The sequence below is a fragment of the Bos indicus x Bos taurus genome, chromosome 28 (assembly GCF_003369695.1).
Source record: "Bos indicus x Bos taurus breed Angus x Brahman F1 hybrid chromosome 28, Bos_hybrid_MaternalHap_v2.0, whole genome shotgun sequence".
Classification (NCBI taxonomy): domain Eukaryota; kingdom Metazoa; phylum Chordata; class Mammalia; order Artiodactyla; family Bovidae; genus Bos; species Bos indicus x Bos taurus.
This window is the reverse complement of record NC_040103.1, coordinates 7950146-7974388: the sequence shown is the minus strand read 5'-3', so window position 1 is coordinate 7974388 and position 24243 is coordinate 7950146. Positions and strand designations below refer to the sequence as shown.

The following is a 24243-nucleotide window of genomic DNA, read 5'->3' as shown; positions in this document are numbered from 1 at the left end:
GCTTCTTTGTGAGTCTACAAAGACCTCTGTAAGGAAATTCATTGGGGCAAAGTTATTAGGGCCTTCTAGGAAACATCAGGGCTCTCAGGAATATCTGACATAAACTCAGTGGATGACCAAAAGAATTATGCTCAGTGCTATTGATAAGGTGCTCTGTATGTTCTGATTCTAGGCTGCCCAAATATACTCCTAGTTTTCAGGTGTAGGTCAAAACAAAATGTTTCTGCTGGGTAAAATGATGTCATTGCCTGATCCAGGTAATGGCACACAAGAGGTTGAGCAGAGAGCTGGAATTTTATCACCAAATGGTTGGAACAAGCTAATATACATAGAATCTAATTCATGCCAAGAGGCATTTTGTTGATGATAGAAGTCATATGAGTTCCTTTGGAAATAACACCACACGGGTCTGGACTGGTTTCCTTCTGTATCTGGTGCATAGTTCTCTTCATGGGAACTTTTTAGAGCTCTCTCTTCAAAGTAGTGCCTAAAATTCTTTTCTTTTGGGTATCTGATTTTTAAAAATATCTTCTTTGGTATACTCACTGTGGTGGAGCACATTCTCCATTCTCTAGTAGATGTTAAGGACAGGTGAGTAAGAGGGAAGATAAATTTTTAGAGACTGTCCATATTTGAAAACATTATTTATGGTCTAGCAGGGTTGGAAGTTTTTCCTTAATTATTTTATTGGCATTGTTCAGCTGTATTTTTCCTTCAGTGTTTTCTGTGAAATCCAGAGCTCTTGTCCCTGATTCTTTGTAGATGACTTGTTTTATGGCTTGTTTTTTGCCTTCCCTTTCTCTGAAATCTTGAATCTTTGTTTTTAATGTGTTCATACTGCACAGAGGTTATCCCTTTTGTGGATGTATTTTCATCTATTGTAATGTGTACTTGCTAAGCTGCTTCATTCTACAAACTTGTATCTTTCTGTTCTGGATCAGTTCAGTTCAGTTCAGTCTCTCAGTCATGTCCGACTCTTTGCGACCCCATGAATCGCAGCACTCCAGGCCTCCCTGTCCATCACCAACTCCTGGAGTTCACTCAAACTCAACGTCCATCGAGTCGGTGATGCCATCCAGCCATCTCATCCTCTGTCGTCCCCTTCTCCTCCTGCCCCCAATCCCTCCCGGCATCAGAGTCTTTTCCAGTGAGTCAACTCTTCGCATGAGGTGGCCAAAGTACTGGAGTTTCAGCTTTAGCATCCTTCCTTCCAAAAAACACCCGGGGCTGATCTCCTTTAGAATGGACTGGTTGGATCTCCTTGCAGTCCAAGGGACTCTCAAGAGTCTTCTCCAACACCACGGTTCAAAAGCATCAGTTCTTCGGCACTCAGCTTTCTTCACAGTCCAACTCTCGCATCCATACATGACCATTGGAAAAACCATAGCCTTGACCAGACGGACCTTTGTTGGCAAAGTAATGTCTCTGCTTTTCAATATGCTATCTAAGTTGGTCATACTTTTCTTCCAAGGAGTAAGCGTCTTTTAATTTCATGGCTGCAGTCACCATCTGCAGTGATTTTGGAGCCCCCAAAAATAAAGTCTAGTTTTCTTGAAATATTTTGTTGATTTTTTCTCCTCTACATTTCCGTATTCTTTCGCCTACCCTTCTCTTCTCCTTTTCTCTCTTTTGAACCCTACCATTATATTAATATTGAACCTTCTGCAGTATACTCTAATATAGTTACTTTTCTCAGAGACACATTATTGATTGGTTTGTCGTCTTGTCATCTAATTTCTTAGAAATTTTCTTGGTTTTATCTTTTAATCCTTTTACTGTTTAGTACTGTAATGCTTATTGACAGCTATAATGTTTTTACTTTTTAAGAACTCTGTTTTCTGCATGCTTCATATAATTGTTCTTATAAAACAGCTGGGTGCAATATCTTGTTTCTGATTTCATTCTTTTTTATTGTAGAGTTGATTAACAATGTTGTGTTAGTTTCTGGTATATAGCAAAGTGGTTCAGTTATATATGTAGTCTTTTTTCATATTCTTTTCCTTTATGGTTTATTACAAGATTTTGAATATAATTCCCTGTGCTAGACAGGATCTCGTTGTTTATTTTACATATAGTACTTTGTATCCACTAAGCCCAAACCCCTAACTCACCCGCTCCACTCCTTTTCCCCTTTGGTTATTCTTTTTTTTTTTTTTTTTGAGTGAGGAAAGATTTTATTTTTTTAATTAAAAAAATTTTTTTTTCCCTTTGTTATTCATAAGTTTGTTTTCTATGTCTTCAAGTCTATTTCTTTTTCAAAATAATTTACTTGTGTCATAGTTTAGATTCCATATGTAAGTGATGATACATGGTATTTGTCTTTCTCTGATTTAACTTCATTTAGTGTGATAATCTCTAGATCCGTCCATGTTGCTTCAAATGACATTGTTTCCTTCTTTTTGTATGGCTGAGTAGTATCTCATTGTATATATGTACCACATCTTATTTATCCATTTATCTGTCAGTGGCCATTTAGGGTTGCTTCCATGTCTTGGCTATTATATATTACTGCTGCTGTGAACATTGGGATACATGTATCTTTTCAAATTATAGTTTTCTCCAGATGTCCCAGGAGTGGGATTGTTGGATCATACAGCAGGAAAGACTAAAAACTCTGTTTTTAGCTTCTTTAAGGAGCCTACATACTCTTTTTCTTAGTGGCTACACCAGTTTACTTTCCCACTGGCAGTGTACGAGGGTTCTGTTTTCTCCACACCTTCTCCAGCATTTGTTATTAGTAAACTTTTTAATGATGGCCATTCTGACTGGTGCCTCACTGTAGTTTTGATTCCCATTTCTCTGATACTTAGTGATGTTGAGCATCTTTTCATGGGCCTGTTGGCCATCTGTCTGTCTGCTTTAGAGATAGGTAGGTCTAGGTCTTCTGCCCATTTTTCAGTTGGGTTGTTTGTTCTTTTTTTGTTGTTGTATGAGCAATTTGTATATTTTGGAAATTAATCCTTGTCAGTTGCATTGTTTGCAAATATTTTCTCTTAGTCCATAGGTTGTTATTTCCTTTGTAGCAAAATCTTATCTAATTTGATTAGGTCACATTTGTTTATTTTTACTTTTATTTCTACTGCTTTGGGAGATGAACCTAAGAAAACATTGGTACAATTTATGTCAGAGAATATTTTGTCTGTGATCTCTTCTAGGAGTTTTAGGGTGTCATGTCTTAAACTTAAGTCTAAACTGTTTTGAGTGTATTTTTGTGTATGGTGTGTGGGTATGTTCTGACTTCATTGATTTACATTTAGCAGTCCAGCTTTTCCAACACCACTTACAAAGTGTGGCAGGAGGGGATGGAGGTATTAACAAGAGAATTCTCATTGCTTACATATGTCAACAAATAGTATATTATTAAGAGATGATGATAGTAACTATGAATGGAAATAGTTATAAGATTTTGAAAGGTGGGGAAGGAAGAAAAGAGGAGCTGTTGGTATTTTGTTATGAGAGTAAATTAGTTTTCAGTGTTTATATGTATTACTTGCTCCTTCATTGATCACAGCCTTACCGTGGTGAAGGGGCTTGCGTAACTCAATGAAGCTATGAGCCATGCTGTTGTAGGGCCATCCAAGATGGACGGGTCATAGTGGAGAGTTCTGAAAAAATGTGGTCCACTGACAGAGAGAATGGCAAATCACTCCAGTACTCTTCCCATGAACAGTATGAAAAGGCAAAGAGATATGACACCTGAAGATGAGCCACCCAGATCAGAAAGTGTCCAATATGCTACTAGGGAAGAGCAGCCAGCAATTATTAGTAGCTCGAGAAAGAATGAAGAACCTATGCCAAAGTGGAAATGACACTCAGTTGTGGATGTGTCTGGTGTGAAAGTAAAGTCCAGTGCTGTGCAGAACAGTATGGAATAGGAACCCAGAATGTTAGGTCCAGGAATCAAGGTAAATTGGATGTGGTGAAGAAGGAGATGGTAAGAGTGGACATTGACATGTTAGGAATCAGTGAACTAAAATGGATGAGAATGGGCAAGTTTAATTTAGATGACCTATTATATCTACTACTGTGGGCAAGAATCCCTTAGAAGAAATGGAGTAGCCCTAATACTCAACAGAAGAGTCTGAAATGCAGTACTTGGGTGCAGTCTCAAAAATGACAGAATGATCTCAATTCGTTTCCAAGGCAAACCATTCAACATCACAGTAATCAAGTGTATGCCCCAATCATGAATGCTGAAGTGGCTGAAGTTGACTGATTTATGAAGACCTACAAGACCTTCTAGAACTAACACCCCCCCACAAATGTCCTTTTCATCATAGGGGATTGGAATGCAAAAGTAGTAGGAAGTCAAGAGATACCCAGAGTAACAGACAAGTTTGGCCTTGGAGTAAAAAATGAAACAGGGCAAAGGCTAACAGAGTTTTGTCAAGAAAACACTCTGGTCATAGCAAACACCCTTTTCTAACAACATAAAAGATGACTCTGTACATGGACGTCCCCAGATGGTCAATACCGAGATCAAATTGATTATATTCTTTGCAGCCAAAGATGGAGAAGCTGTATACAATCAGCAAAAATGACACCCGGAGCTGACTGTGGCTCAGATCATGAGCTTCTTACTGCAAAATTGAGGCTTAAATTGAAGAAAGTAGGGAAAACCGCTAGGCCATTCAGGTATGCCTTAAATCAAATCCCTTATGATTATACAGTGGAGGTGATGAATGGATTTAAGGGATTAGATCTTGTAGACGGAATGCCTGATGAACTATGGACGGAGATTTGTAACAGTTGTACGGGAGGCAGTGACCAGAACCATCCCCAAGAAAAGAAATGCAAGAAGCAAAGTGGTTGTCTGAGGAGGCTTTACAAATAGCTGAGAGAAGAAGACAAGTGAAAGGCAAGGGAGAATGGGAAAGATACACTCAACTGAATGCCGAGTTTCAAAGAATAACAAGGAGAGATAAGAAAGCCTTCCCCAGTGATCAGTGCAAAGAAATAGAGGAATACAATTGAATGGGAATGACTAGAGATCTCTTCAAGAAAACTGGAAGTAGCAAGGGAACACTTCATGCAAGAATGGGCATGATAAAGGAGAGAAATGGTAAGGACCTAATAGAAGAAAAAAGAGATTAAGAAAGGTGGCAAGAATATCCAGAACTGTACAAAAAAAGTCTTAATGGCCTAGATAGCCATGATGGTGTAATCACTCACCTAGAGCCATACATCCTGGAGTGTGAAGTCAAGTGGGCCCTAGGAAGCATTATTATGGAAAAAGCTAGTGGAGGAGATGGAATTCCAGCTGAACTATCAAATCCTAAAAGATGATGCTGTTAAAGTGCTACATTCAGTATGTCAGCAAATTTGGAAAACTCACCAGTGGCCACAGGATTAGAAAAGGTCAGTATTTATTCCAGTCTCAAAAACGGGCAATGCCATGGAATGTTCCAACTACTGTACTTGTTTCATATGCTAATAAAGATTATGTTCAAAATCCTTCAAGCTAGGCTTTAATAGTACATGAACTTCCAGATGAACAAGCTGGGTTTAGAAAAGGCAGAGGAACCAGAGATCAAATAACCAGCATTTATTGGCTCATAAGGAAAGCGAGGGAATTCCAGAAAAACATCTACTTCTGCTTCCTTGACTATGCTAAAGCCTTTGACTGTATGGATCATAACAAACTGTGCAAAATTCTTAGAGAGATGAGAATACAAGACAACGTTACCTGTTTCTTGAGAAACCTGTATGTAGGTCAAGAAGCAACAGTTCGAACCGGACATGATACAACAGACTGGTTCAAAATTGGGAAAGAAGTACGACAAGGCTGCATATTGTCACCCTGCTTATTTAACTTCTGTGCAGAGTGTATGCTAAGTCATTTCAAGCGTGTCCAACTCTGTGAGACCCTATGGACTGTAGTCTGCCAGGCTCCTCTGTCCATGGCATTCTCCAGGCAAGAATACTGGATTGGGTTGCCATGCCCTCCTCCAGGGGATCTTCCCAACCCAGGGATCAAACCCATGTCTCTTTAATTTCCTGCACTGGCAGGCAGGTTCTTTACCACTCGTGCCACCTGGGAAGCCCTTTATACAGAGTACATCATGCAAAATGCTAAGCTGGGTGAATCACAAGCTGGAATCAAGATTGCTGGGAGAAATATCAACAACCTCAAATATACAGATAATACCATTCTTAATGGTAGAAAGTGAAGAGAAACTAAAAGACTTCTTGTTGAGCATGAAAGAGGAGAGTGAAAAAGCTGGCTTAAAACTCAACATTCAAAAAAGATCATGGGATCTGATCCCATGACTTCATGACGAATAGATGGGGAAAAAGTGGAAACCGATAGATTTTATTTTCCTGGGCTCCAGAATCACTGCAGACAGTGACTGTTAGCCATGAAGTTAAAAGATCCTTGCTCTTTGATAGAAAAGCTATGACAAACCTAGACAGCATATTAAAAAACAGACATCCCTTTGCTGACAAAGGTCCATATAGTCAAAGCTGTGATTTTTCCAGTAGTCATGTATGGATGTGAAAGTTGGACTATAAAGAAAGCTGAGCGCCGAAGAATTGATGCTTTTAAACCGTGGTGTTGGAGAAGACTCTTGAGAGTCCCTTGAAGTACAAGGAGATCTAACCTTTCCATCTTAAAGGAAATCAGTCCTGAATATTCATTGGAAGGACTGATGCTGAAGCTGAAATTCCAATACTTTGGCCACCTGATGCGAAGAACTGACTTACTTGAGAAGACCCTGATGCTGGAAAAGGTTGAAGGCGGGAGAAGGGATGAGATGGTTGGATGGCATGATTGACTCAATGGACATGAGTTTGAGTAAACTCTGGGAGTTGGTGATGGACAGGGAGGCCTGGTGTGCTGCAGTCCATGGGGTTGCAAAAAAGTCAGACACGACTGAGCGACTGAACTGAACTGATGTTTGTATAAAGTTAATTGTGTTGTTCTTTAAAGCTCTATGGCAGAAATACATTGCTTACAAAATTTTGAGTTGTCATTGCTACATTGAAAGTGAAGACTACACTTTTATAAGAATATACACTTTGGAATTTGAACATCCTGGAACTACATCCTGACTCCACTATGTTCTGCTCATAAATTTGGAGAAGATTCTTTCTTTTTTATAATCTACTTTATTGAGGTAAAATTTACAAACAATGAAAGTCACCAGTTTTATGTTTACAATATGATGAGTTTTGGCAAAAGCATACAGTAGTTTCACTCTCACTATAGTCATGATATATAACATTTCCATCATTGGGTGAATATCTTCTCTCTGAAGCTCAGTTTCTTCAGTTGTAAAATGAGGATAAAACCTAGCAACCTGGAGTGGTTATAAACATACGAGCTAATACTTGTTTACATTAGGGGGCCCAGAGAAGACATTGCTGGTATTCTTATCATACTCACTGTTTTTTCTTTCTTTTCTAGCTTCTGAAAGTTCTGCTGAAGACAGTGAACAAGAGGATGAAACAGGTGTTCAAGACTTAGATAACCATGGCAAAGAAGAATCTAAGATTGATCATTTGACTCACAACAGAAATGATCTTACATCCAAAGAGGAACAGAACAGTTCATCTTTGCTTGACGAAAACAAAGTCCACACAGATTTGGTAATAGCCAAACCCTTGTCAAAATCTCCAGAAAGCTTAAGAAAAGATATGGAAGCATTATCTGAAGATACTGACTATGAAGAAGAAGATGAAGTCACAAAAAAGAGAAAGGATGTTAAAAAGGACGCCGCTGATAAATCTTCAAAGCCACCAGTGAAACGTGGTAAGAGAAGGTACTGCAATACTGAGGAGTGTTTAAAAAGTGGCTCCCCCAGTAAAAAGGAGGATAAAGCCAAGAACAAAGAAGCCCTTTGCATAGAAAACAGTAGCAATAGCTCCTCAGATGAGGACGAAGAAGAAAAGTCCAAAGCCAAGGTGACACCGACTAAGAAATACAATGGTTTGGAGGAGAAAAGAAAGTCTCTACGGACAACTGGTTTCTATTCAGGATTTTCAGAAGTGGCCGAAAAAAGGATAAAACTTTTAAATAACTCTGATGAAAGACTTCAGAACAGCAGAGCAAAAGATCGAAAAGATGTCTGGTCAAGTATTCAGGGTCAGTGGCCTAAAAAAACGCTGAAGGAGCTTTTCTCAGACTCTGACACTGAGGCTGCAGCCTCCCCACCCCATCCTGCCCCAGAAGAGGGGCCGACTGAGGGGTCCCTGCAGACTGTGGCCGAGGAGGAGAGCTGCTCCCCCAACACCGATCTGGCCGCTCCGCCCTCAGCGAGTGCAGAGGGCAAACCCACTGAGGAGAAGCCAGCGGAGGTCAGTGACAAAAAATCGGAATTTCCGAGCAGTGGCAGCAATTCAGTGCTCAATACCCCTCCCACGACACCCGAGTCCCCTTCCTCAGTCACCGTGACGGAAGCCGGTCGGCAGCCACCTTCTGTAACAGTGTCAGAGCCGCTGGCCCCAAACCATGAAGAAGTCCGCAGCATCAAGAGTGAGACCGACAGCACGATCGAAGTGGACAGTGTCGCTGGGGAGCTCCAGGACCTGCAGTCAGAAGGGAACAGCTCGCCCACGGGCTTTGATGCCAGTGTGAGCTCGAGCAGCAGCAATCAGCCTGAGGCAGAGCATCCCGAGAAAGGTGAGGCCATAGGCCCCAGTGTTGTGGTTTATGATTTTCCCCCCCTTACGGTTGCAGGGGTTTCATGTCCCTCATTACAACATGAGGTGTTTACGTGGAGTACTTGTGTGAACATGGTGAAAATGGCCATGTGAAAGGTAATTTGGGTAATGGAGGATGGGATGCATGTAACAGCTTGAGAATTGAGTGTTTGTTTCACTTCAGCCACCTGTGACGTTTCTCAGTGGACCAGATCATGTGCTATTTATTAGAAAATGCACCCAGGCCCAAATCCAGACCTGTTTGAAAACTCATTATATACTGGTTGACTACACGGCATGAGCAGCTTAACTATATTTCTTTAATGTTGTTTTTGCAGTTGTCCCATGCAGTTTGTCACTAACATTTTGATTTATTGATGGACTCGTCCACCCTTAACCAAAGTTCTCTATGTAGGGGTTTGGAGCAACCAACTGTCCAGGCTGTGCTCTCCTCAGATAACCATGTCAAACTGATTTTTGAGCCTGACTACTATGTGAGAGTTTGTAAAGGAATTTGATGCTTGCTTGGTTGCCTAGCTTCCAAATTGAAGGACCAATGTCTGTGTTGTACTTCCCTGAAGTCTTGGTGGCTTTTTATTGGTGCCATAGCTATACTTCTGACATCATTCTTCTTAAAAACCACTTCATTCAGGTGTCTTTAAATCAGTATACTGTAAGCTGACACTTGGCTTTGAAACACACTTTTCCACTGTAAAGCACTCGGGTATATATGTTATGTAACATATCAGATTTTATTATACTGATTTCAGGTTTTTAGGTAAACTTAAAGAGATACAATCTAGACCAAATTAGTTAACTTTAAGTTTTCTCTCATAAACCTTTTTTCTTTTCTTTTTCTAGTTTCCCTGAGACATAATTGACATAACTATCACACAAATAAAACATTTTTCAAAAAATATTAAGTAAAAAAGATAGTTGCAGATTTCAATGATCTTTTTTTATTTAAATATTTATACACATAGCTACTGTGATTATGTTTGTGTTTGTACTGTCTCATGGAATTGAATTATCCAGGCATAAATATCCTCAAGATAAAAGAAGCATTTATTGCAGATGGTTAGAAAAGCTTTCAATAATAATATAATGAACTTTTAATCATAATTCTGAAGAGGTTGCATCCTCACCGTGCTCCTCATATCTTATGAAAGATTGAGATGTGTTTTCAACAAGAAATTTGATAGCTTGTCTTCTGATAGACTAGGTCAGTATTACCCTTTTGAATCTTAATCTTAACTAGCTTAAAAAGTAAGCAGTTTGAGAACTTCATTTAGGATATATCTGTCTTATCAAATCAAAGCATATTACAGAACTTATTAGAATTTGTATCTCTTTAAAAATAAATTCTTAAGCACCTGTTTAATATGGCTCCTTTTGTCTGCAAAAGGAGAAAATTTATCTGCAGATATTGAAGACTTGACTTTATATTAAAAGTAAAAATGTAAGTTTTACAATTTAGATTTCAGATTGCCTTCCAGGTTAGCCTACAGTAAGCTTTTTATTTCTTGGAGATGAAAGTTTCAGAATTAAACTCTTTTGGAGAGAAATATGGCAATTATTGTTAAGATTCTGTACTTTAATATAGGTAATATCTAAATCACTTTCTTTATGGTTCACCTTGTTATATTAAAATAGCCTTAGGAAAAGTTATCAATTAGGTGTAACCCATTAAAAAAAAACAACTAAAAAGTTGCAAAGAAAACATTTAAAATAGCTTGTTCAATTTTTTTTACCAACAAAACCATGTCTTGTATATGTTACCATTGTAACAGGATTAAGAAACTTTTAGTAACAAACATTGGAGAAGGCAATGGCACCCCACTCCAGTACTCTTGCCTGGAAAATCCCATGGACGGAGGAGCCTGGTGGGCTGCAGTCCATGGGGTCGCTAAGAGTCGGATACGACTGAGCGACTTCACTTTCACTTTTCACTTTCATGCATTGGAGAAGGAAATGGCAACCCACTCCAGTGTTCTTGCCTGGAGAATCCCAGGGACAGGGGAGCCTGGTGGGCTGCCGTCTCTGGGGTCGCACAGAGTCGGACACGACTGAAGTAATTTAGCAGCAGCAGCAGTAACAAACGTGGCATAATTTTATCATAGTATTGATTGTATTGTGGTTATATTAATAGTATCTGACACTACAGTGGAATAGAGATAAGACTTTATAAGTCTCAGGAAAAAGAGATTACTATATATTCTGAAAAACAATACATACAATTAGAACGCTAGAAACACAGTAGATGCTGAGGATCCTATTAGAAGTGGAGAAACTGTAATTTGAACTAGCCTGGACATCAGGGAAGGTAAGACGGGCTAATCCTTGAAGAAAAGCGAGACTTAATATTTTGGAAAAACTTCCTACCAAGAAGATGAAATGTTTTTTAGAACTACTGTACTGGATTTGTAAACGGTTTATATGTTAACCATTGGCCAAGAAGGATGTGCATGCTTTGTTTGTTTTATTTTTACATTTTTATTTGTTTATTTATTTTTGGTTGTGCTAGGTCTTTGTTGCTGTGCAGGCTTTCCTCTAGTAGCGGTGAGCAGGGCCTACTCTTTGTTGCTCTGTGCAGGCTTCTCATTTCACTGGCTTCTCTTGTTGCCCAGCCGGACTCTAGGGCACGAGGGCTTCAGTTGTTGCGACTCCTGCGGTCCAGAAGCATGGGCTCAGTAGCTGTGGCACACAGGCTTAGTTGCTCTGCAGCATGTGGGATCTTCCCAGACCGGGGATAGAACCCATGTCTTTTGCATTGGCAGGCAGATTCTTTACCACTCAGCCACCAGGGTAGTGCTTTATTTGCTTTTTTAAAAAACTCTAGTTTTATTATGTGTTATAATTCAGTTCATTAATGACTTTTTAAAATTCTAATAATTTCTGTGATAACTTGTAAATCTCAAAGAACATCTATAGTTTCAGAATTGGTCTATTCTTCTAAAATGTGGAATTAATTTATACCTGGGGACAAGCTTGATTTTATTTTGTGTTACTTAATAGTTTTTTTCCCCATCAAAGCCTGTACAGGTCAGAAAAGAGTGAAAGAAGCTCAGGGAGGAGGAAATTCATCAAAAAAGCAGAAACGAAGCCATAAATCTACAGTGGTAAACAACAAAAAGAAGGGAAAAGGCAGTAAGTGTGAAATCTCTACTTTTTTAAATATGAAGATAATGGTGGATGTGTTTTTTTCTCCCTTTAAGAAAAGGGTATTTAGAATACGGGATAGTTAATGTTTTGATTGTTGTCTCTACCCCTGCAAAAATCACACAGAAGTCTCTTTTGACTGTAGGTAGATTCTAGGATTGAGCAATTTGCTGTTATTCAGCAGTGGTATTGATTGCTGATTCAGGTAATCTTTTTAAAAAATAATAGCCAGTATAATATAAACACCAACATTTTTGTTAGTTTTATGTGTAAATTCTTTTGCATTATATATATTACATATTATTAAATACTTGAATTATATATTCTTTTTATTACAGTGAAACTGATTGCTTTGTAATCCGTTCAGGCAAAATCAGCCTAGAAGAGAACAATCAAGATAGCTTTAGAGCTATAATTCCAATAGCTGCAGCCTACTATCTTTATCTTCAGTATCCTGAACTGTGTATTCAAGAGCAGCTCTAAGAATATGTGGGTTAAATATGTTCTAACTAATGACTTTAGCAATGATTCCTATTTATCAGTCTACAGGAATATATATATTGTATTTCTCCTGAGAGCTGCACGTTTTTTCTCTCTCTCATAGACAAAGTACGAAGCAGAAAATATGTAAAGAATTTTTTTTCAGGTGCCCCACACTGACCTCCTGCTGCTCTTCCAGGAGATTCCTGCCACCTCCACTGCCTGACCTTTGCTATCGGCCGGCCTGCCTGCACTTCAGTGCAGAAAAGGGTTTTGCGGCCAGCTCCCCGAGGTTCTGCTGAGCCCATATGACTTCCAGGCGGTGAATATGGCATCCTTCGGGGCCCCGGGCGGCTGTGTTCAGCGAGGCCATGAAAGCCGAGCTGAGGCAGACCACTGCATCAGAGTGGGGCCAAGCCTTGGGTGGCTGAGCTAGGAGTTGCCAGGGGTTCCAGAGCAGCAGTGGGGGGACTGGGAACGGATTCTTTTAAGACATGTACAAAAGAGTGGTGTAGTTTCTTTACTCCTGAACACCACAGTGGGGAGGAGTTGTTCTGTGTCTTTGCTATCTGGAATACTTTTCAGTTTTTTACAGCTGAACTATATTTTTTGGAGGGTAGCTTATTGTTAAATGAAGAATTGATAAAAGAAAATGGATAAATTTGATGCCAGATTGATGCCACATATGGAGTAACTGAAAGGATATTCAAGGCCATTTTTTAATTACATTGTGATGTTTTTATCTTCAAGACTTTTAAATGATATTTTCCAAGAGGGCTCATTTTCAACAAGTCAGTTGACATATTCATATAATTTTGAGCTATAACTGTTGATTATATATGCTAACATTTTAATTATTGGACTTATATCTTGGTAAATCAGAATGAGGAAACAGTTCTCTGAGAATAATTTAGTCAAATGAATTAACTCTCATAGAATCTACAGTAATGCTTTGTATCCAGAAAGAGGTAATTTATGGAAATAGCAATCCCATCACCTATTCACATGTCAAGATGTTAAAGATTTCCATTCTGGTTCTGAGGCTTTGGGCTTCCCAGGTGCCACAGTGATAAAGAACCCATCTACCAATGCAGGAGATAAACAGAGACAGAGGTTCCATTCCTGGGTCAGGAAGATGCCTTGACGTAGGAAATGGCAACCCACACCAGTATTGTTGCCTGGGAAATTCCATGTACAGAGGAGCCTGGCAGGCTACAGTCCATAAAGTCACAAAGGGTCAGACACGACTGAGTACGTGCGCGCGCGCGCGCACACACACACACACACACACACACTCACACACTTTGTTGAGGTTTTAATCAACAAAGGCAGATTTAACATTATTACATAGACTTCTGAATTCTTCATAAATTACTGAATGTATTTATCAGGGTAAAACCTATGATTTATTTTAGTCAACAGGTTATGATGTAGGAGTTTCTTAAGAAATTATTGTATATATTAAAATTTAGAATTTATTTTCAAAGAACTCTTTATGGAATGTAATGATTATGTGTCATTGATTTGGCCAGAGAAGTAGGAAAGTGTCGCATGTACACAGTTTAAAATATGAAATTAAGAAGATTTCATATGATTCATTTAAAAAAATGCTGTATTCTACTATCTATATATATTTTAATATAGTAGAGTTAAAAGCTATTTAAATAATTACTGCATATTTGGTAATCTACCAGATATAATGAAAGATTACTTTGAGTATTTTTTAAAAACACATTATTGGCGGTTCAGGTAAGAAGAGTTTTTATTTTCCTTAACTGCTGTGCTGCTGTGTTTATACTTGATTTTCCAAGTTTTTAGTCAGGGTCTGTAAAGCAAGTTGTTTACTGTAGTAGTGAATTGAAATGGTTAATTTTTAAATTGTCCACTAAAATCTGTAACAAATTATGATTACTTTTCTGTTTACTGATGCTTTAAAAAAAATTTTTTTTCAGCAAATAGTAGTGATAGTGAAGAACTTTCTGCTGGTGAAAGTGTAACTAAGACTCAGCCCATCAAATCAGTTTCCACTGGGATGAAGGCTCATGGTACCAAATCTCCTGCTAGGACGCAGTCTCCAGGAAAATGCGGAAAGAATGGCGATAAGGATGCTGACCTCAAGGAACCCAGTAATCGATTACCCAAAGTTTACAAATGGAGTTTTCAGATGTGTAAGTGACATATGCTAAGTTAGAGGTGAAGCAATAGAAACTTCTTCCCAGTAATTTTTTTCCCCTTGTTGGTTATCCATTTTAAATACAGCAGTGTGTACATGTCCCCCAAATTCCCTAACTATCCCTTCCCGCCATCCTTCTCCCCCCAGCAACCAGAAGATTGTTCTCTGTCAGTCTTTTTCTGTTTTGTAAGTTCATTTGTCGTCAGTTTTTAGATTCCACGTATAAATGATGTCATGTGATATTTCCCCTTCTCTGTCTGACTGACTTTACTCAGTATGTTAAGGCATTTGAGGCACATATCAACCTTGACTAGATATTTCTGATATAATGTCAGAAATTTACTATAAAAAATCTAGTGTTGCTCCTGGGAAGTGGATTGTTTAGGGTATACATGAGACAGAGTTTACAATGAATTGCTAATTATTGAAGCTGGATGAGTATATGTGACTCTGTTATACTACTCTTTGCACCTTTGTATACCTGAAAAATAGCCATTACAAGTTTTTTTTTTCTTCTTAAAAAGAGACTACTTCAGAGTTTCTCATGCAAGGAAATATTCTTAGGATATTGAAAATTGCTTCAGAGCATTTGAAAATTTTTCTAACAATTTTAAAGTTATGCATAGTTATTAAAAAAATCAAAAAAAGATAAGAAAAAGATAAGAAAAAATTTTGTTCAGAGTTCTAACATTCAAAAATATATGCAATTTAAACATTTTGGTGTCTTTCCAGTCTTATTTCTAAGTATTTTTAATGATGTACTGTGGTGATGCTATACACATATGTGGATTTTGCGGGGGGAGGTGGGGCACAAATGTGGAAATTTTAACCTCCATGTTTATTTAGGTCATAAGATCTTTAATTCTATACATTCATTCAAAAATTACCTTGCATGTATTAGTGCTGGGTATTTTTTTAGGCTGGGGAGAAAACAGGCAAACAGTATTTATAAGCCTTTTTTTAAAGTTTCTCTGTCTTGACCTCATTCTGCAACCACACTATATATTCTCTAATACATTAAAATTTTGTTCACAAATGCATATTAATGAAAGTTTTAAATTCACAGCGGACCTGGAAAATATGACAAGTGCTGAACGCATTACAATTCTTCAAGAAAAACTGCAAGAAATCAGAAAACATTATCTATCATTAAAATCTGAAGTAGCTTCCATAGATCGGAGGAGAAAGCGTTTAAAGAAGAAAGAAAGAGAAAGTAAGTGTTTTTACTTACTTTACCTAAACACAAAGGAGTTTTGACTCGACAGTTGGGCTCATGTGAACTGTGTCTGTGATTCTTCAGGCAATAACTGCTCTGGCTTATTTTCTTCATCTATAAAATGGAAAAACTTTATCTAAAATAATTATCTCAAACCATAATATTCAATTCCATGGAGCTTACCATCTGCTTCCCCCCCAACAACTAGTAATATGTCAGATAGTACAAAGCACTGTGAACAGAGTGGAGCAACGCTAAGGCAGTGATTGGGTGGGTTGTGTTATATTCAGAGTGGCTGTAACATTTGCATTGAACCTGAAGGACCAGAGGGAGTGAGAGGTTAAAATCTGAGGGAAGGGGGTTGTTTTAATCTGACAGGGCTGCTGAAACAAAGTGCAGGCCTACTTCCAAGATGTTGTCGGTTCGTTTCCATACTGTCACAAAAGAGCAAATGTCACAATAACGTGTCATAGGAATTTCTTTGGTTTTCTAGTGCATATGAAAGTTATATTTACATTGTACTGTAGTCTGTTAAGTGTGCAATAGCATCATGTTCCAAAGAATAATAAACGTACCTCAGTTGAAAATACTTAATTGCTAAAAATGCTAGCCAGCATCTGAACCTTCATTGTGATCATTTTGCTGGTGGAGGGTTTGCCTCGATGTTGATGGGTGCTAATTGCTGAAGGTTGGCGTGTCTGTGGCAGTTTTTTAACATAAGACTACATCATAGTACTCTGAAGTTTGCTCTACCAATTGGCTTTTCCCTTCATGAATGATTTCTCTGCAGTGTTGTTTGATGGCATATTACCCACAGTAGAACTTCTTTCAGAATTGAAGTCAGTTTTCTCAAACCCTGCTGCTGTTCCATCAGCTTAAGTTTTTGTTTTATTCTAAATCCTATGTTATTATTTTAGTAATCAAAAAGTTCACTCTTTTATAATAATGAGCATGGTTCATGATATCCCAAAGCAATTTTAATAGTAACATCAAAACTCACTGCTCCCACCACCATAACAAATATAATAACAATGAAAAACTTAGAATTATGGTAAGAATTATCAAAATGCGACACATACACAAAGTGAGCAATACTGTTGGAAACAATGGTGCCACTAGACTTGCTGGATGCAAGATTGCCGAAAACCTTCAGTTTGTAAAAAACAGTATCTTTGAAACACAGTAAAGCAAAGCATAATAAAATGAAGTAGATGCACCACAGGCCCAATTATCTTGGGAAATGGTTTGACCGTGTCTTTGGACAACTGGCTACCTCCAATTCCAAGAATGGGTCCCAAGGAAGAATATGTGGCCACAAATAAGTTTGTTATGGTAGTATTTATAGTAGAAGATAGAAATCCTTAAATTGTATTCTCCAATAATATATTTAAATACTTAAATTTTTATTTATAATGCTCTTAAGTATTCATTTGTTGTTGGTAACAGCAAAAGGCTAGGAATTAAAGTAGTTGCGGTTCATAAATATAATGGAAAACTATTCAGCTTTGAAAAGAAAAAGGTAAATCTATGTATGTACTGATAAGGAACATCTCAGATTGTTAAGTGTAAAAACCTACTTAGACTCTGTACTATGCTTCCACTTGCATTTTTAAAAACGAAGTTACTAGTGTTCTCATTTTAAATATGCATGTCATGTGTCTAGATTCTACAGATAAAATTCCTCTAGAACTGGGGTTGCAAACATTTTCTATAGAGACAGATAATATTTTGGGCTTTGTGAACCTTGTAGTCTCTAGAACTACTGGACCCTATCATCGTATGTATGAAATCTGCCATAAGCTAGATCTAAACAAATAGGCATAGTTGTGTTCCAGTTAGATTTTCTTAACAAAAATAGGCAGACCAGATTTGGCCCTGGGGCAGTAATTTACCAGTTCTTCTTGTGGCGTTTTAAAGATGGTGGCGCAGTTGTTAACAGTGGGGGTAACAGTGGGGAGGGGAATTTGGAAGACGAGGAGGGTCCTGAATCAGAGGAAGATTCATTTTTACCCCTTATTTCCCATCTCTGAATGATTTGTTTTTAACCTTGTGCATATATTCCATAAAACATAAGTTTTGAAATGCTGATTTATAACACTGAGAGAATTTCTTTGAGGAAAATAATAATGTGTCATTTGCTTTGTAAACCAAGTGGAACAAAAGGCAGTAGTTACGATGTGATGTGTAGTAGTAGTTATTTTTCCCAACTTTAAAAAGCAGTTAGCCCTCGATTCTCATCACTATTTCATTTCATAAGGAACTCCAGAAGCAGAAAGATACAGGAATTGGAAGGGGGAAAAGATTTGGGGATAGATTAAGATTTTCCTATTGAATTCCAAGGTTTTTTTTGACATTGGTTTCATTATTACTGAAAGTCTACCCTTTATTTTATTTCCGTATCTCCATGGACAGAACCCACAGTTTATTTTCCTTTGAACAGTGCAGGAACGCTCCCTGGTCTCTCCTTTGTTGTCACTTCTGTAGTTTGGCAGTGTCTCCTTACGTGAGGTGCACTAGATTCTCCTTTGTGTACATTATGGTATCCTAAAAATTGACTGCTCTCGTGGTAAGCTAAATGATTCTGGAGACTACAGCAGAGTCTTAGTTTAGAGGACTGGTGTGTTGCTTCTTTCTGTAGTTATTAAGCTCTCGGCTTCCCTTCCTCTCAGGTGCTGCCACCTCCTCGTCGTCGTCCTCGCCTTCATCCAGCTCCATAACGGCTGCTGTCATGCTGGCGCTGGCTGAACCGCCCATGCCCGGCGCGCCTCAGAACGGAGTGTCGGTCGAGTGCAGGTGACGGCGGGGCTGGCCAGGCACTGCGCACTTCCGGCTCTGAGGCCACGCCTTTTTATACTGCACAGCGGCACAAACAAATCAGACAAGCACTATTTTATATTTAAAGTTGTTTCTTGACAAGCTGACTTGGCACTTAAGTGCACTTTTTTTATGAAGAAAAAGTACAATGGACTGCTTTTCCTCAAGCAATAATTGTTTCCAACTTGTCTGGGAATTGTGTGTCTGGTAACTTGAAGGCCTTCCACTGTGGCAAATGGAGGCTTTTCACTGCCTGTAGAGACAATACAGTAAGCGTAGTCATTGGGTGGCCAGAACATGTTAAGAAAACTTACTGTATATGTATTCCCTTGTATTTTGTTAAAGCTGGAACATTTGATATTTTTCCATTTATTTATGAAAAAATACGAACCTATTTTCATTTGTACAAGCTAATTGTTTTTTAAAGCAAGTCACCTTACGGTGGCTTTAATTGTATAAGTCAAGCACATGTAATAAATTCAAAACCTGCAGTTAACAGGATGTTAGACATCAATCCTGATAACCAAATATTAAAGATTCTCTTTAAAAAAGACTGAACATGTTTACAGGTTTGAATTAGGCTAAAAGGTCTTGCAGTGGCTTTTCATGCCCCTTCAAATTGGAATGGAACTACTGTACTTTGCCATTTTTCTATAAATCAGTATTTTTTTTTAATTTTGATATAATACATTGTGTGAAAAAAGAAAATGGCTAATAAACTGTATTAAATCTTAAACAATGTATAAAGATTGTACTTAGCCAGTTCAAAGTGTATATTTATTCATAATGAATTATAACAGTTATATTTTTGTGTTTTCTTGTAAATGTTTCTTTTTCCTTAAATACAGATAATTCATTTGTATTGCTTATTTTATTATGAGCTACAACAAGAGGACTTCAGGAACAAGTAAACTTTATTAGTATGGTTCAAGGCTGTTGCTATGAACTGTCTCAAAAGGATGGTTGTTATTTTAAGTATAAATAGCTAATTGGGGTGGTAGGCCTATAAAAATTAAATGCCTTGTATAAAGTCCAAAATGAACGCAAAATTGTTTTCACTTGTGTTGACTTTATGTTGTATGATTCCAATCTCTGTTCTGTTTGGCACTTGTATTTAATTCTACACCTTTGTAAGACATTTGTATATTGCGGATGTGTTCATTCAAGCTATTTAATACCTGGCACTGTTAATACACAGTACTTTACTGTACAGACTGTTTTACTGTTTTAATTGTAGTTCTGTGTACTTTTTTTGGATGGAGCTGGCATGTTTTATTTGTTTTCTGGCAATACGACATGTGAGAATTTTGAAGCGTTTTGTTGTAGATGCTAACGTGTCAGAATCCTTTACATTCAACTTTTCTAAGAAAAGCATTTTCAGTCTTGTAGTGTGTGCTTACAGTAACTAATTTTGTTGAAAATGGTTTCAAGTTATTCAAATTTGTACAGGACTGTAAAGATTTGTTGACAGCAAAACCTTGAAGAAAAGCTTATAGAATAAAAGCTATAAAGTATATATTAGGATCTGCAAACAATGAAGAATTATGTAATATATTGTACAAATGTAAGCAAAGGCTCTGAAATAAAATGCCATAGTTTGTGAATCCTTGATTTTGTTCCTAAAAGGTTAAGTAATTTTAGTTCATTTTAGTTTAGTTTCTGTATGATGACTGACCAAAACATACGTTTCCAGCATATATGATCAGAAAGGATTATTTTTTTTTTTAAAAAGGGAATATTCTGCCTACAGGAATTGAAAGTCCATTAACCAGATTTATGTACAGGAGTTATTAGGCATTCTTATATCTTTGCATACACTGTTCAGTTGAGTCTGAACATGAATACTTATGACTTGTAGGTTTGTCTAAAGAAGAAAAATCAAAAAATCTTTTTCTTTTAACACTTGAAACCATTACTAGCAGCTTTTTTATTCTTGTCTTTTAATGTAATTAGACCTTGTGACTCCGTTAAGCTTTTAGTGTACTCGACCCCGTTAGTACACCTTGGAGTCATCTGGGCATTGTTAAAACAATAGTCAATACCCAGGGTCCACCCTCAAAAAGTCATATTTAATTGGTCTGGGATGATACCTGGATATTGATTTCCTTTTTTTTTCTTTTTTAAGGTGGTGGACAGTGACTTTAATATGCATCTAGGTTGAGAACCACTATATTGCTCCAAACCTTTAAAATCAGTAATTAGGGTTTTTCGCCTCATTTAATGACCTTTCCACTATGAGAAAATCCTTTCTGTAAAACAAAAACTTTTTTCAAGGCCCCAAAAGCCCAAATGTTTACTTTTTGACTCACTTTTGTGATGACCGTTTTCACAGAAGTTTAACATTTAAGGGATGAGTTTTTAAATTTATAGAACAGTGCTTCTCAAAAATGAGATTCTGGAATACCAGTCCCTGGTATTTCCTTGGAAATGCTCTGAGAATTTATTATCAAATATATTTTGGAAAGGCTTATATATAGCACATTCCCTTCTTAGAGCTTCAGTGTGTGTGTGCTTAATCACTCAGTCACATCCACCTCTTTTAGACCCCATGGACTGTAGCCCTCCAGGCTCCTCTGTCCATGGGATTCTCCAGGCAAGAAAACTGAAGTGTATTGCCATTTCGTCTTCCAGGGGATCTTCCCAGCCCAAGGATGGAACCCAAGTCTCTTGGGTCTCCTGCGTTAGCAGGTAGATTCTTTACTATTGTGCCACCTGGGAAGCCTCTTAGAGCTATAATATTAGCATATTTTAAACTTTAGGGAAGTTTTTTCCTTAACCTACTGTTTTTAGTTTTACCTGATCATGAAACCCTGTTTTTCAAGAAACTCCCAATATCATCTACTTGGTGTGTTACAGAAAGAGTGCTCTAAAGGACAATGATGATCAGCTTTGGAGTTGAGGTTTTATACTGTTGGGTTTTTCTGCCCTCTTGCTTGCCTATTTCTTCCCAGCTTCTCCAGAGAGTTTGAGAATTTCATGGCATTTCTGGAATTCGACTTTTTTTTCCCTGATCACCTAAACTACATTTTACCAAACTAGTTTACAATCTCAGATAAAATTAAGATGATATGTTTTTTAGTGTTCTCCAAAACCTTTTTTTCCTTCTGAAATAACCTGAGGGTGAGATCTTGTAAATTTTAATAACCTGGGGAGATTGGAGATAGTGGAGTAGATTTCATGAAACCCCTAATGTTTTTTACAAAATGTATTTTTTTTTAATGAAAAGAGCCCTTACAAGTTTAAGAAACTATTCAAAGGCATTGGTGATCTCTAAATGGTTAAAAAAAACAGTTCTTAATAGCAGTGTGGATCATTTTTTAACTGTCTCCAACCAATGTCTCTTGCATACGTAACCATTTTCCTTCCAAAGTGTGGGCTGCCTTTCATTCTTTGTTGAAATTCAAAAGGCCATTTCTCCACCTTTTGTCTAAACTTAAGCTACTATTTAGGGAATTTTATCTAACATCGTATGATGGGTTTTGTATGTATAAGAGGTAAATCTCCCAGAGGAATAGTTCCATGATTTAATTGGTGGAAGTAATATATATTTGTGGCTTAGTCCCTAAGTCATGTCCGACCTTGAGACCCCATGGACTGTAGCCCGCCATGGGATTTCCCAGGCAAGGATACTGGATCAGTTTGCCATTTCTTTCTCATCTTCCCAGTGCAGGGATTGAACCTGTGTCTCCAGCTTGGCAGGTAGATTCTTTACCATTGGCCACCTGGGAAGCCTCTTTCTCTCTCTCTCTCTCTCTCTCTCTCTCTCTCTCTCTCTCTCTCTATATATATATATATATATATATATATAAAATCATAAAATTAAAGAAAAGGAGTATGTCAAGGCTGTATATTGTCACCCTGCTTATTTAACTTATATGTGGAGTATATCATGAGAAACACTGGGCTGGAAGAAGCACAAGCTAGAATCAAGATTGCTAGGAGAAATATCAATAACCTCAGATATGCAGATGACACCACCCTTATGGCAGAAAGTGAAGAGGAACTAAAAAGCCTCTTGATGAGAGTGAAAGAGTGAAAAAGTTGGCTTAAAGCTCAACATTCAGAAAACGAAGATCATGGCATTTGGTCCCATCACTTCATGGGAAATAGATGGGGAAACAGTGGAAACAGTGTCAGACTTTATTTTGGGGGGCTCCAAAATCACTGCAGATGGTGACTGCAGCCGTGCAATTAAAAGATGCTTATTCCTTGGAAGAAAAGTTAGGACCAACCTAGATAGTACATTGAAAAGCAGAGACGTTACTTTGCCCACAAAGGTCCGTCTAGTCAAGGCTATGGTTTTTCCAGTGGTCATGTATGGATGTGAGAGTTGGACTGTGAAGAAAGCTGAGTGCCGAAGAATTGATGTTTTTGAACTGTGGTGTTGGAGAAGACTCTTGAGAGTCCTTGGACTGCAAGGAGATCCAACCAGTCCATTCTAAAGGAGATCAGCCCTGGGTGTTCTTTGGAAGGAATGATGCTAAAGCTGAAACTCCAGTACTTTGGCCACCTCATGCGAAGAGTTGACTCATTGGAAAAGACTCTGATGCTGGGAGGGATTGGGGGCAGGTGGAGAAGGGGACGACAGAGGATGAGATGGCTGGATGGTATCACCGACTCGATGGACGTGAGTTTGAGTGAACTCCAGGAGATGGTGATGGACAGGGAGGCCTGGTGTGCTGCAATTCATGGGGTCGCAAAGAGTCAGACATGACTGAGCGACTGAACTGAACTGAAAATTAAGCACTAAATTACATGGTTGAGGAAAACGTGCATAACAGCTTTAACGAGGGCAGTGTATGAGCATACAAGAAACGCGATGATTGGTGTGATGGTAACATAGAGGAGATGCAAATCTTAATTTAGCATTTAACATACTCATCTGGAAGTGGAATGCAGTAGGCTAGTGTGGAGAGGAAGTGTCAGGAAGGCCAGATTCAATGAGGTTACGGTGCTCCAGATAGGAAGTGATTCTTGAAATCTTAGAGTGAGGAAGGAATCTGATTGGAAGACATTCTGAAAGAAAAGTGAACAAAATATCTTCTTTGGATGGTATAGAATAGATGGAGATGCTTGAGTTGCAGATACGGACAGTTTTTCTCTTTGTGAGATACCACAAGGTCACAATTATGGGAAGTCAAACTGAGGGACTCAAAGCAAAATCAGGGCCAAGCAAATAATGGTTTACCATCATGTTATCTGATGTGGACTATAAAAAAGGTCATACATTCCCAGTGACTTGTTAAGCAGCTCTCCAAAAATAGCAAGTCTGTCCCCAACGATTCAAGGTCACTTGCTTTCATCACCCAAACTACTGAGTCAATGACTAATGATAATCTAATATTTATCTTTTATTACTTCAAAGTCCGTTTACCACATACTCACTAGGTGTGGTGAGTGGGGATACAGAATACAGGATGAATAAGAGACCAATTTGTATCTAGAGACACTATTTCATCTCTATTGTAAATGGCAGGGAATTTTACCAAGTGAGTTGGGCCTTGAAGGATGGGTACAATTTTGCTGGTGACAATGAGGGGTAAAGAGGAGGATAATAGTGGAGAAAGGCATAACAAAAATAAGGAATGACAGGTTATGAAATAACTAGGTGATGGGAAAAAGCAGGCTTTGGAGGTGGGGGCTTCCCAGGTGGCGCTAGTGGTAAAAGAACTCACTTGCCTATACAGCTGACTTAAAGACGTGTGTTCGACCCCTGGGTAGGGAAGATCCCTTGGAGGAGGGCATGGCAACTCCTGGC

At 38.2% G+C, this 24243-nt stretch overlaps 1 protein-coding gene across 7 annotated transcripts in view; it reads left to right on the top strand.

Moving 5' to 3' along the window:
- ARID4B (AT-rich interaction domain 4B) overlaps positions 1 to 20096 on the top strand; it is a 138574-nt gene extending 118478 nt beyond the window's left edge. For 6 of the 7 annotated variants that reach the window (XM_027531030.1, XM_027531028.1, XM_027531032.1 and 3 more), the window contains 5 exons: positions 7409 to 8623; positions 11677 to 11790; positions 14235 to 14450; positions 15522 to 15668; positions 18341 to 20096. In XM_027531030.1, coding sequence (XP_027386831.1) covers positions 7409 to 8623; positions 11677 to 11790; positions 14235 to 14450; positions 15522 to 15668; positions 18341 to 18468 — 1820 coding nt within the window. In that variant the 3' untranslated portion in view covers positions 18469 to 20096. The other variant, XM_027531033.1, reaches the window with a different exon arrangement.
- The last annotated feature ends 4147 nt before the right edge of the window (positions 20097 to 24243 follow it).